The sequence below is a fragment of the Hypanus sabinus genome, unplaced genomic scaffold (assembly GCF_030144855.1).
Source record: "Hypanus sabinus isolate sHypSab1 unplaced genomic scaffold, sHypSab1.hap1 scaffold_494, whole genome shotgun sequence".
Lineage (NCBI taxonomy): Eukaryota > Metazoa > Chordata > Chondrichthyes > Myliobatiformes > Dasyatidae > Hypanus > Hypanus sabinus.
Genome location: NW_026781362.1, coordinates 50,189 through 62,496, shown reverse-complemented (window position 1 = coordinate 62,496; position 12,308 = coordinate 50,189). Strand labels below are relative to the sequence as shown.

The window sequence follows — 12,308 nt, the reverse complement described above, 5'->3', positions numbered from 1 at the left end:
GGTTTGGGGTCAGTGATGATCCCCAGGATGTTGACACGGGTGGGGAGACAGGGATGTGCTGTTTTCCCCTCCCTAGGGATCATGGCCGGGAACTGAGCCTTGGCGCTGAAGAGACAATGGGGGAGTGACCATCCTGTGAGGGCAGAGCACTGGTGACTCCTCTCCCCCGAATGGAGACGCGTATTGGACAGTATCAGGAAAGGGAATGGTGAGGTGTGCATGCGTCACTACTGGGGTGGGGGGGAATCGTGATGGCACATCTGAATCGGAGACTCGGCAACAGAAATTCTCAGGGAAATGTGTGGCAGAAGTGTGGAAATGTTCAGGGAGCATTTGCATGACGTTCTGCATAGGTATCTTTCATTGAGGCACAGAAAGGATGGTAGGGTTCAAGAACCATGGTGTGCAAAGAATGTAGAAAATCTAGTTAAGAAGAAAAGGTTACAAAAGGTTCAAGAAACTAGGTACTGTTTGAGCTCTAGAAAATTACAAAGGTGCCAGGAAGAAGGTCAAGAATGAAATTAGGAGAGCGAGAGGGGGACCTTGGCGAGCAGGATTAAGGAAAATCCCAAGGCATTCTACAAGTACGTGAAGAGCAAGAGGATGAGCCGGGTGAGAATAGGACCCATCAGGAATTAAAGTGGAAACGTGTGCCTGGAGTCGGAGGTCACAGCGGAGGTGCTTAATGAATGCTTTGCTTCAGTTTTCACCAGTGAAAAGGACCTTGGCAATTGTGGGGATGAATTACAGCGGACTGAAACACCTGAATGTATAGACATTAGAAAGAGGATGTGCTGGAGCTTTTGGAAAGCATCGAGTTGGATAAGTCACCAGGACTGGATGAGATGTACTCGATATACAGTAGGAAGTGAGGGAGGAGATTGCTGAGCTTCTGGCAATGACCTTTGCTTCGTCAATGGGGACGGGAGAAGTACCAGACGATCGGAGGTTTGAAAACATTGTTCCTTTGTTCAGGAAAAGGAGTCGAGATAACCCAGGAAATTATAGACCAGTGAGTCATATTTCAGTGGTGGGCATGTTAGTGAAAATCCTGAGAGGCAGGATTTATGAGCATTCAGAGAGACATAATCTGATTAGGGATAGTCAGCATGGCTTCATCAAGGGCAGGTCATGCCTTATGAGCCTGATTGAATTCTTTGAAGATCTAACAAAATGCATTGATGAAGATAGGGCAGTGGATGTAGTGTATATGGATTTCAGCAAGGCATTCGATGAGGTTCCCCATGCTAGGCTTCTTCAGAAAGTAAGGAGGCATGGGATCCAAGGGGTCATTGCTTTGTGGATCCAAAACTGGCTTGCCACAGAAATCAAAGGGTAGTTGTAGATGGTTCGTATTCTGCATGATGGTCGGTGACCAGTGGAGTGCCTCAGGGATCTGTTCTGGGACTCTTACTCTGTGATTTTTATAAATGACCTGGATGAGGAAGTGGAGGGATGCTAATGACACAAAGATTGGGGATGTTGTGGATAGTGTGGAGGGCTGTCAGGGGTTACAGCGGGACATTGATAGGAAGCAAAACTGGTCTGAGAAGTAGCAGATGGAGTTCAACCCAAATAAGTGTGAGGTGGTTCATTTTGGTAGGTCAAATATGATGGCAGAATATAGTATTAATGGTAAGACTCTTAGCAGTGCGGAGGAAGTTGAAATCCCCATGACAACAACTCTTATTATTTTTTCACATTCTCTTAATCTGATTACACATCTGTTCCTCAATGTCCTGGTGGAATTAGAGGGTCTGTAGGACAACCCCACCAGTGTGATTGCACCCTTCCTACTCCTGAGTTCCACCCAAACGGTGTCTGACCCCCCCCCCCATTATGTCTCCTCGAGTGCTGCTGTCATATTGTCCCTGATCAGCAGTGCAACTCCCTCTACCTTCTCCTCCATCTTTTCCAAAACCTCCAAAACTGGGTACATTAAACACTCATTCCAGTCCCTCTCTCAATCAATTTTCAAAAATGACAACAACATCATAGTTCCACATACTGATCCATGCTCTAAGCTCATCACCCCATAATACTCCCAGCATTAAAATGCACACACTTCAAACTTCTGATCCATAAAACCTGTTATTTTGATTTTGCCTTTCAATACCTTCCCTCACATCTATTTGCTGGTCCCTTCCCTCCCTTTCTGGCCTGGGGCTCTGGTTCCCAACCCCGACAAAACTAGTTTAAACTCTCTGGAGTAGCATCAGCAAACTTTGCAGCCAGGATGACCTGGATGAGGAGGTGGAGAGATGGGTTAGCAAGTTTGCTGATGACACAAAGATTGGGGTGTTGTGGATAGTGTGGAGGGCTGTCAGAGGTTACAGCGGGACATTGATAGGATGCAAAACTGGGCTGAAAAGTGGCAGATGGAGTTCAACCCAGACAAGTGTGAAGTGGTTCATTTTGGTAGGTCAAATATGATGGCAGAATATAGTATTAATGGTAAGACTCGTGGCAGTGTGCAGAATCAGAGGGATCTTGGGGTCCGAGTCCATGGGACACTCAAAGCAGCTGTTAAGAAGGCAGATGGTGCATCAATCGTGGGACTGTTTAAGAGCCGAGAGGTAATGTTGCAGCGATATAAGACCCTGGTCAGACCCCACTTGGAGTACTTTACTTTATTGTCACCCAGCAATTGATACTAGAGCGTACAATCATCACAGTGATATTTGTTTCTGTGCTCAGTTCTGGTCGCCTCACTACAGGAAGGATGTGGAAACCACAGAAAGGATGCAGAGGAGATTTACAAGGATGTTACCTGGATTGGGGAGCATGCCTTATGAGAACCGGTTGAGTGAACTCGGTCTTTTCTCCTTGGAGCGATGGAGGGTGAGAGGTGATGGGATAGAGGTGTATAAGATGATGAGAGGCATCGATCGTGTGGATAGTCAGAGGCTTTTTCCCAGGGCTGAAATGGCTGACATGAAGGGGCATAGATTTAAGGTGCCGGGGAGTAGGTACCGAGGAGATGCTAGAGGTAAGTGGTGGGTGCATGGAATGCACTGCCATCGAGACTCTGAGGTAGGAGCTTAGAACAACTGAGAGCTATGTGGCTGGGAAATGCTAGGCAGCTTTGAGAGGTTACATGGTCAGCACAACATTGTGGGCCGAAGAGCCTGTAATGTGCGGTAGATTCGGGGGCGCCTCGGGCCGGAGAAGACGCGCTAACTCCGGGTTACCCCTTGCTCTCCGTCCTCACAGACCGAGAGCGAACCGAACGACGATGCCGCGTCCGCCGGGCCGGCTCCAGTGGCGGAGGCTGAAGCAGTCGTGGAGACGGCTGCGCACCTGGCTGCGGGACCGGATCTCCAGGCTGAAGGAATGGCGAGCCTCGACGGCCAGCAAAGGGCGCCGGCAACGCCTGCGGGACTGCGTGGAGGCGGCCTGCCCCTGCTTCCGGCGGCTCCCGGCTGACCTCCCGGCCCCGGAAGAGAAGAAACGGCAGCCGCAGGAAGCCCGCATCCAGGAGGATGACATCACTCGGGAGTGCCTCCGCAGCCTGGGGGGGTTCTTGTTCGGCCTGTTCTTCACTAGCGTCTACGGTTTCTTTGTTCTCTTTGTCCAGGAGTACAACCTGTGGTACTGCCTTGTCACTACAATCTCCCTCAGCGTTTTGTTAGGGCTGGGCATGGGGCTGTCGGCTAAAATCCGGATCAACGTCTTCCTCATGGTACCCCACATGTTCTCCAGTAAGTGGTTGCGTCCGTTCGGCCTCCCGCTCCTGCGAGACGCGTCATCATGACGGGGGGGGGGGTAATCACACGCCGCAGCGTACCGTACGTCATGCCGTTTTACGGCCGTCCAGCCCACAGAGTCTGTACTACCTCGCCGGGCAATCTACTGGGTTTTTCCACCCTCTTACTTTAAGCAGACATCCCACCCCGCAAAAACTCATTTCAGGGAGGTAGCACCACCACCCCCACCCCCTGCAACCCCATATCCCCCCCCCCCCCCCCCGGTCAACCTCCAAGGGTGTATGTATACAGGACATTTGATTATGAAAGAACAGAACAATTTACTTGATCACAAATTGAAACTATTTACACACACACACACACATATATATTCCTTTTTGAGTATTTTGTTGGCAGTCTCAATGCTAATAGCTAAATGCTAATGCAAATAGCTTTTCTATTTCTTTTGCAAACTTTCCTTGTACTGTGATGTGGCTTACTTAGCAGATTATATATTATGGAGTCGTTTTTTTTACTCTATTACAACTTTAAGCAAATCTACAGGGAGTTTGGCCTCATCACGTAAGCCATCAATAGAGTAGCTCCTTAGCAGCTAGTTTAAATAACATTAGCTATGCTGATGAACAAATGGCACCTCAACATGTCTTTTACACTCACTGTTTTTACAGACACTGTTGCAAACAGTGCAGCGAGCAACACTGTCATTATCTTTGACCTCTATTAGGCTGGGGTACACTTTAGTGTAGTCTGGGGTGAAGTACGTTTTATATTTTCTCTGTTTGGAACACTCTGCCATGGCGCTGCAGGACACTAAACCGAACTGATGGACAATGAAAGAGAGAGAGAGGTCAACTGTAAAGCCCGCCCACAGAGAAAACTGATAGGCTACTTAGCACAAAGAGTGACCAATCAGGATGCTATCTCTGTCACACTCTCCCTCTCCATCTCCATTTCCCTCTCCCTCATTCACTCTCAAAAAAATCGATTTCCAGAATATTGTATATAATTTGCGGACTTCAGGGAGCCACTATCAATTTGCGGAACTTCCAGGTGAGGTGGGATGTCTGCTTTAACCCATTTTTTTAATTCTCCCCACGCATCCCCCACCAGATTCTATCCCTGATCCTCACATACTTAAAGGGCAGAGTCTTAACTATATCAAGTTCAAGTTTTATTGTCATTCAACCATATATGAACACAGCCAAATGAAACAGAGTTCCTTTGGGGCCAAGATGCAAGGCTCAGTACCATTAGTCACACCCAGCACAAAGCACACAGACCCACATATAAGACAGCAGTAAACATCTAAACCGCTGGTCCAGGAATCTACAATCTGCAGTCGATAGTTCCATTTAAATTCAAAAAATCTACACAATGTCCTTCTTGAAATTCTTACTCTCCACAGACATCCACAAAACAGAAAAAAAAGAATGAATGATGGAGTTCATGAGGACCCCAAGGCTGCCTACCACCCCCCCACCCCCCCCGCCACACACAGCAGCAGCCAGCGGCATCCCCTCCTCTTCCCCCACTTATTCCAGCATAAAACATCCACATTCCCACCACCCACCATGTGAACAACAGCAGAGCCCCAGAGAAAGACTACAGTCCATCAAAAACTAACTGTTCCCTCCAACGTATCCAACAGCCCACAGGGGCTCTCCCTCACTAGCAAGAGAGAGACCGGTATCCTCCCACACCTTCCGCAGTGACAGGCCTCTTTCGATGTTACACTCAGTCTGAAGTGTTGCTTTTTATTTTGAGTCCTCCAACCCGAGAGTCGGCGTCGATCGCAATATGGCTTGTCTCCCGCCAAGCTAGCACCGGATTCCATGCCACTCCGACACCTGTCCCTCGGCCTGCTCCCTGGTACAGCCAAGGCCACCCAGCTGCCCTGCCCTTCGCCAGCAAACCAGTGAACTGGACTTGCAGAATTCCTGCCGACACAGGAAAAGGGACGGGGATAGTCTCTCGCAGTTCGGCTGCACACCGATGTCGCAGGCAGCTTCACGGCCCACATGTGCTGCGTTTTGCACCTTGCTCCCAGAGGAGCACCATCTATTTAGCTATTGCATGTGTATGTTGAAATAACGGTTGAATTTGAGTTACCCATCAAAACTGCCCCGCCAGTCTCCCGTCTCCTGCCGGCACACCACCCCCACATCTACCCTTCTCTGCCCCAGCCCGGGCCATGAGAGGGTCACATCCTGCACTTCCCCTACCCCTGCAACCCCATCTCACTCCCTGGGGAGTTGCCCCAGCTTTTCCAATGGTCAAGGTTGAATTTGCTGTCCTGCGTGGGTGCAGACATCTCCACATCTCGCCTGCTCTTGTGTTCCTTCTGCCAAAGTAGGTGCTGATTAACCTGTTGAGTTCCTCCAGCAGGAAGGCAAAGAAGCAGGATTCGGCCACTCGGCCCATCCAGTCTGCTCCACCATTCCATCATCCCTTGTATCCCCATTCTCCTGCCTCCTCCCCACAACCTTTGATGCCACGACCAACCAAGAACCTATCAACCTCCACTTCAAGTACACTGTGGTGAACTACGTATACCTGTCTGGACTCGCCCCCCCTCCCCCCGCTGACTGCTCCTGTGGCTCCTCCCTCAGTCTCCAGGATGTGGTGTGATGGCCTCTTGCTGCTGATAGTGCTCTCTCTTCCAGCTAATAAAAGCCTATCTCTCACCTCACGTCTCTGAGAGTTATTGATGGTGCATCATACACCCAATGACTTGGCCTGTACAGTCACCCGTGGCAATGAATTCAACGGATTCACCATGCCCTGGCTGAAGGAATTCCTCCTCATCTCTGTTCTGTAGGCTGTGCCCACCAGTCTAAGACTGTCCCACTAGAGGGACCACCCTCTCCACATCCACTCTTCCTCGGCCTATCGTGCTGCAGAGCCATGCATTCCAGCCTCTCTCGTGTCTCCAGCCAGTTCTGCTGATGTTTTTCTCCCTCTAACCCGCCTGGCTGGCAGAACAGGGGCGTACGTTCCTGCTGGCCGTGATATTTGGCCTGGTGTTGGAAGGACCCCTGAACAACATCATCACCAACTTCTCTCGCGGCTCGGATACCATCGCCTGCGGGGCAGAGCTGGCCATGAACCAGACCCGGGAGCTCCTGCAGAAGGCGAAGGAACCATTGGTCGGTGAGTGGATTCCATGTGCCCCAGTGACGCAGGTCCAAAACCTGTCACGGTGAACCCCCACCTCCTCTACACCCCTCCCCGTCTCTGTGACTCCATTTTTTCTTACGCCACTTCCTGCCTCTGTAGCCTCATCCATCGCTGAAATCCTTCCCTTCTCAGTAATCCATTCTGGCCCATAGGCCCCTTCCTATCTCTGTAAGCCCCTCTGGCCCCTACACCCTTCCCTGTCTCCGTAACCCCCTCCAGCCCCGACACCCCTCCCTGTCTCTGTGACCCCCTCCAGCCCCTACACCCCTCCCTGTCTCTGTGACCCCCTCCAGCCCTACACCCCTCCCTGTCTCCGTGACCCCCTCCAGCCCTACACCCCTCCCTGTCTCCGTGACCCCCTCCAGCCCTACACCCCTCCCTGTCTCCGTGACCCCCTCCAGCCCCTACACCCCTCCCTGTCTCTGTGACCCCCTCCAGCCCTACACCCCTCCCTGTCTCTGTGACCCCCTCCAGCCCTACACCTCCCTGTCTCCGTAACCCCCTCCAGCCCCTACACCCCTCCCTGTCTCTGTAAACCCCTCCGGCCCCTACACCCTTCCCTGTCTCCATAACCCCCTCCAGCCCCTACACCCCTCCCTCTCTGTAACCCCCTCCAGCCCCTACACCCCTTCCTCTGTGACCCCCTCCAGCCCCTACACCCCTCCCTGACTCTGTGACCCCCTCCAGCCCCTACACCCCTCCCTGTCTCTGTGACCCCCTCCAGCCCTACACCCCTCCCTCTCTGTAACCCCCTCCAGCCCCTACACCCCTTCCTCTGTGACCCCCTCCAGCCCCTACACCCCTCCCTCTCTGTAACCCCCTCCAGCCCCTACACCCCTCCCTGTCTCTGTGACCCCCTCCAGCCCCTACACCCCTCCCTCTCTGTAACCCCCTCCAGCCCCTACACCCCTCCCTGTCTCTGTGACCCCCTCCAGCCCCTACACCCCTCCCTCTCTGTAACCCCCTCCAGCCCCTACACCCCTCCCTGTCTCTGTGACCCCCTCCAGCCCCTACACCCCTCCCTCTCTGTAACCCCCTCCAGCCCCTACACCCCTTCCTGTCTCTGTGACCCCCTCCAGCCCCTACACCCTTCCCTGTCTCCGTAACCCCCTCCAGCCCCTACACCCCTCCCTGTCTCTGTGACCCCCTCCAGCCCCTACACCCTTCCCTGTCTCCGTAACCCCCTCCAGCCCCTACACCCCTCCCTGTCTCTGTGACCCCCTCCAGCCCCTACACCCCTTCCTGTCTCTGTGACCCCCTCCAGCCCCTACACCCCTCCCTGTCTCTGTGACCCCCTCCAGCCCTACACCCCTCCCTGTCTCCGTGACCCCCTCCAGCCCTACACCTCACTGTCCCTGTAACCCCCTCCAGCCCCTACACCCCTCCCTGTCTCTGTGACCCCCTCCAGCCCCTACACCCTTCCCCACCTGTGCCCCCTTCTGACTGGGAATGGGGAGGGAAGCTGTACCCAGATGGAGCTGGCTGAGCCCCAGCACTCCCTACCCTCCACTCCCGTAAGAGAAGTGGGAATAGCCTGCTTGTTTTGTGCACCTGATGTCCTCACATTCTGAGCTTAGGCTTGCCAGACCTCACTTCTCACTGAGTACAAGAGATGGGTGGCGTTATAATTGTCAAAATGGTTGGTTTGGCCCCAGGTAGACCACTTTTCACCCAGTTATAGGAAGGAGAGTAAGAGTTTCAGGAATACTCTACACATTCTCTGATATGAGATGGACAGTAGACCCAGTGAAGCTGGTGAGGGTGGAGAAGAGATGCTGCCAGGACTGACGGAACGACCTCCACCTTGCAGTAACTCTCAGCCACCTCCTCTTTCCGACACCCTTGACAACAGCTGGATGACCTGGGAGTGAAGGAGATGAGGGGTGACCCACAGAGGGTGATAAAATCAGTAAAGGTGAATAGCTACAGCCTTTACCCAGGCCAGGGTGAGTCTAAAACTGGAGGGCACAGTATAAAGGTGAGGCCTGAGTGGCAGTGTTTTCACTCAGAAGGAGGTGGGTATATAGAACGAGCTGTCAAAGGAATTGGGGCAATTATAAGGTGGAATTTGAACATTTTAAAGACACTTGGACAAGTTTGTGGATTGGGAAGTTTTGGAGGGATATGGGGCAAACGCGGACAGATTGGACTGCCGCAGATGGCCATCATGGTCAGCACAGAGCAGGTTGGCCAAAGGGCCTGTTTCGGTGATGTATAACTCAGTGAATCTCTTCAGACAATTGTAAGATACAGTGCTGATCTCCCTTGGAACTGTTCACGTTTTGTTGTTTTACCACATTGAATCACAGTGGATTTAATTTGGCTTCTTTAACACTGATCAACAAAATGAATGTGAAAGCAGATCTCTACAAAGTGATCAAAGTTAATTACAAATGTAAAACATAAAATCATTGATTACATAAATATTCACCCTCCCCCTTTAATATGACACCAAATCGTCACTGGTGCAGCCAAACAATTTAGAAGTCACTTTAACAGTTAAATGGAGATCACTGTGTACAGTCAAGGTGTTTCAATTGATTGTGGTAAAAATACACCTGTGTCTGCAAGATCCAACTGCTGGTGAGTCAGTATCCTGGCAAAAACTACACCACGAGGACAAAAGAACACGCCAAGCAAGTCCACAAAAAGGTTATTGAAAAGCACAAGTCGGAGATGGATACAAGAAAATTTCCAAGTCACTTGGAGTGTAGTTCAGTTACTCATCAAGAAATGGAAAGAATATGGCACAGCTGTAAATCTGCCTAGAGCAGGCCATCCTCAAAAACTGAGTGATCGTGCAAGAAGGGGACTAGTGAGGGAGGCCACAAAGAGACCTATGACAACTCTGGAGAGTTACAAGCTTCAGTGGCTGAGATGGGAGAGACTGCACATACAACAACTGTTGCCCGGGTGCTTCCCCAGTCACAGCTTTATGGGAGAGTGGCAAAGAGAAAGCCACTGCTGAAAACAACTCCCATGAAATCTCAGCTGGAGTTTGCCAGAAGGTGTGTGGGAGACTCTGAAGTCAGCTGGAAAAAGGTTCTATGGTCTGATGAAACCAAAATTGAGCTTTTTGGCCATCAGACTAAACACTACGTTTGGTGTAAGCCAAACACCGCACATCATCAGAAACACACCATCCCTACTGTGAAAGATGATGGTACGGATGCATCATGCTGTGGGGATGCTTCACTGCAGCTGACCCTGGAAGGCTTGTGAAGGTAGAGGGTAAAAAGAATGCAGCAAAATACAAGGAAATCCTGGAGCAAAACCTGATGCAGTCTGCAAGAGAACTGCAACCTGGGAGAAGGTTTGTTTTCCAGCAAGACAGTGACCTCAAGCATAAAGTCAAAGCTACACTGGAATAGCTGAAAAACAATAAAGTTAATGTCCTGGAGTGGCCAAGGCAGAGTCCAGACCTCAATCCAATTGAGAATTTGTGTCTGGACTTAAAAAGGGCTGTTCACTCGCGATCCCCTTGCAATCTGACAGAGCCTGAGCAGACTTCTAAAGAAGAATGGGGAAAAATTGCAGTGTCCAGATGTGCAAAGCTGATAGAGACCTGTCCTCACAGACTCAAGGCTGTAATTGCTGCCAAAGGTGCGTCTACTAAATACTGACTTGAAGGGGGTGAGTGTTTATGCAAACAATTACTTTGTGTTTAATAATTGTCATAAATTTGTAGAAATTTGTTTTCACTTTGACACAGAAGAATCTTTATTTGGTAGAACTGTGTCAAAAAAGCCAAATTAAATCCACTGTGATTCAATGTTGTAAAACAACAGAACCTGACAACTTCCAAGGGGAGTGAGTAGCTTTTCGGGGCACTGTAGGTGTTGTTTGGTGCCAGTCTCCAGAATTACCAACACTCTGGAACTGAATCTCCGTCAGTCAGACAGACACGTGGAAAGGTGAGGAATGGAGGGATATGAACACCATGCAGGAAGATTGGATTGGCACCATGACTGGCTCAGGGCCTATTCTACCTTCCTCGACACTCAGAACATGGGCTGTGCAGAGAATCAACTCTGGACCAACCGGTTAGTTAGCAGGCATCCAGGTTGTCGCCACCAGGTCAGTGGTGTGTCTGACTCCACCTTCCATTACAGCTGCTCTGGACAAGATCAAGAGCATTGCCAGGACTGCCAAGGGCGTTGGAGACCGAGTGCGGAAATTTTTCAGGACATTGAAGAACTCAATCAGGCACATAGGTAAGGTAGAAGAATGATCGAACCCACACCCTGTGTCACACTGTCCCATCACCCACTCCCGGGGTCAGACACAGAGTGAAACTCCCTCCACACTGTCCCATCACACACTCCCAGGGTCAGACACAGAGTGAATCTCCCTCTACACCGTCCCATCACACACACCCGGGGTCAGACACAGAGTGAAACTCTCTCCACACCATCCCATCACACACTCCCGGGGTCAGACACAGAGTGAAACTCCCTCCACACCGTCCCATCACACACTCCCGGGGTCAGACACAGAGTGAAACTCCCTCTACACCGTCCCATCACACACTCCCGGGGTCAGACACAGAGTGAAACTCCCTCCACACCGTCCCATCACACACTCCCGGGGTCAGACACAGAGTGAAGCTCCTCCACACTGTCCCATCAGACACTCCCGGGGTCAGACACAGAGTGAAATTCCCTCCACACCGTCCCATCACACACTCCCGGGGTCAGACACAGAGTGAAACTCCCTCCACACCGTCCCATCACACACTCCCGGGGTCAGACACAGAGTGAAACTCCCTCTACACTGTCCCAACACACACTCCCGGGGTCAGACACAGAGTGAAACTCCCTCCACACTGTCCCATCACACACGCCCGGGGTCAGACACAGAGTGAAACTCCCTCCACACTGTCCCATCACACACTCCCGGGGTCAGACACAGAGTGAAACTCCCTCCGCACAGTCACATCACACACTCCCGGGGTCAGACACAGAGTGAAACTCCCTCCACACTGTCCCATCACACACTCCCGGGGTCAGACACAGAGTGAAACTCCCTCCACACTGTCCCATCACACACTCCCGGGGTCAGACACAGAGTGAAGCTCCTCCACACCGTCCCATCACACACTCCTGGGGTCAGACACAGAGTGAAACTCCCTCTACACCGTCCCATCACACACTCCCGGGGTCAGACACAGAGTGAAGCTCCTCCACACTGTCCCATCACACACTCCCGGGGTCAGACACAGAGTGAAACTCCCTCCACACTGTCCCATCACACAGTCCCGGGGTCAGACACAGAGTGAAACTCCCTCCACACTGTCCCATCACACACTCCCGGGGTCAGACACAGAGTGAAACTCCCTCCACACTGTCCCATCACACACTCCCGGGGTCAGACACAGAGTGAAACTCCCTCCACACAGTCCCATCACACACTCCCGGGGTCAGA

General features: G+C 51.6%; 2 protein-coding genes across 2 annotated transcripts in view; one reads left to right on the top strand and one right to left on the bottom strand.

Annotated features, from left to right (window-relative positions):
- LOC132389184 (E3 ubiquitin-protein ligase DCST1-like) overlaps positions 1-3,460 on the bottom strand; it is a 305,306-nt gene extending 301,846 nt beyond the window's left edge. The window contains exon 1 of the mRNA XM_059961644.1: positions 3,192-3,460. The gene's annotated coding sequence lies outside the window, so the exon portion shown is untranslated. The remainder of the gene's footprint in view (positions 1-3,191) is intronic.
- Positions 3,461-12,308, top strand: part of LOC132389183 (DC-STAMP domain-containing protein 2-like) — a gene marked incomplete at both ends in the record, with an annotated part of 55,340 nt that continues 46,492 nt past the window's right edge. The window contains 3 exons of the mRNA XM_059961643.1: positions 3,461-3,701; positions 6,687-6,857; positions 10,997-11,098. Coding sequence (XP_059817626.1) covers positions 3,461-3,701; positions 6,687-6,857; positions 10,997-11,098 — 514 coding nt within the window. The remainder of the gene's footprint in view (positions 3,702-6,686; positions 6,858-10,996; positions 11,099-12,308) is intronic.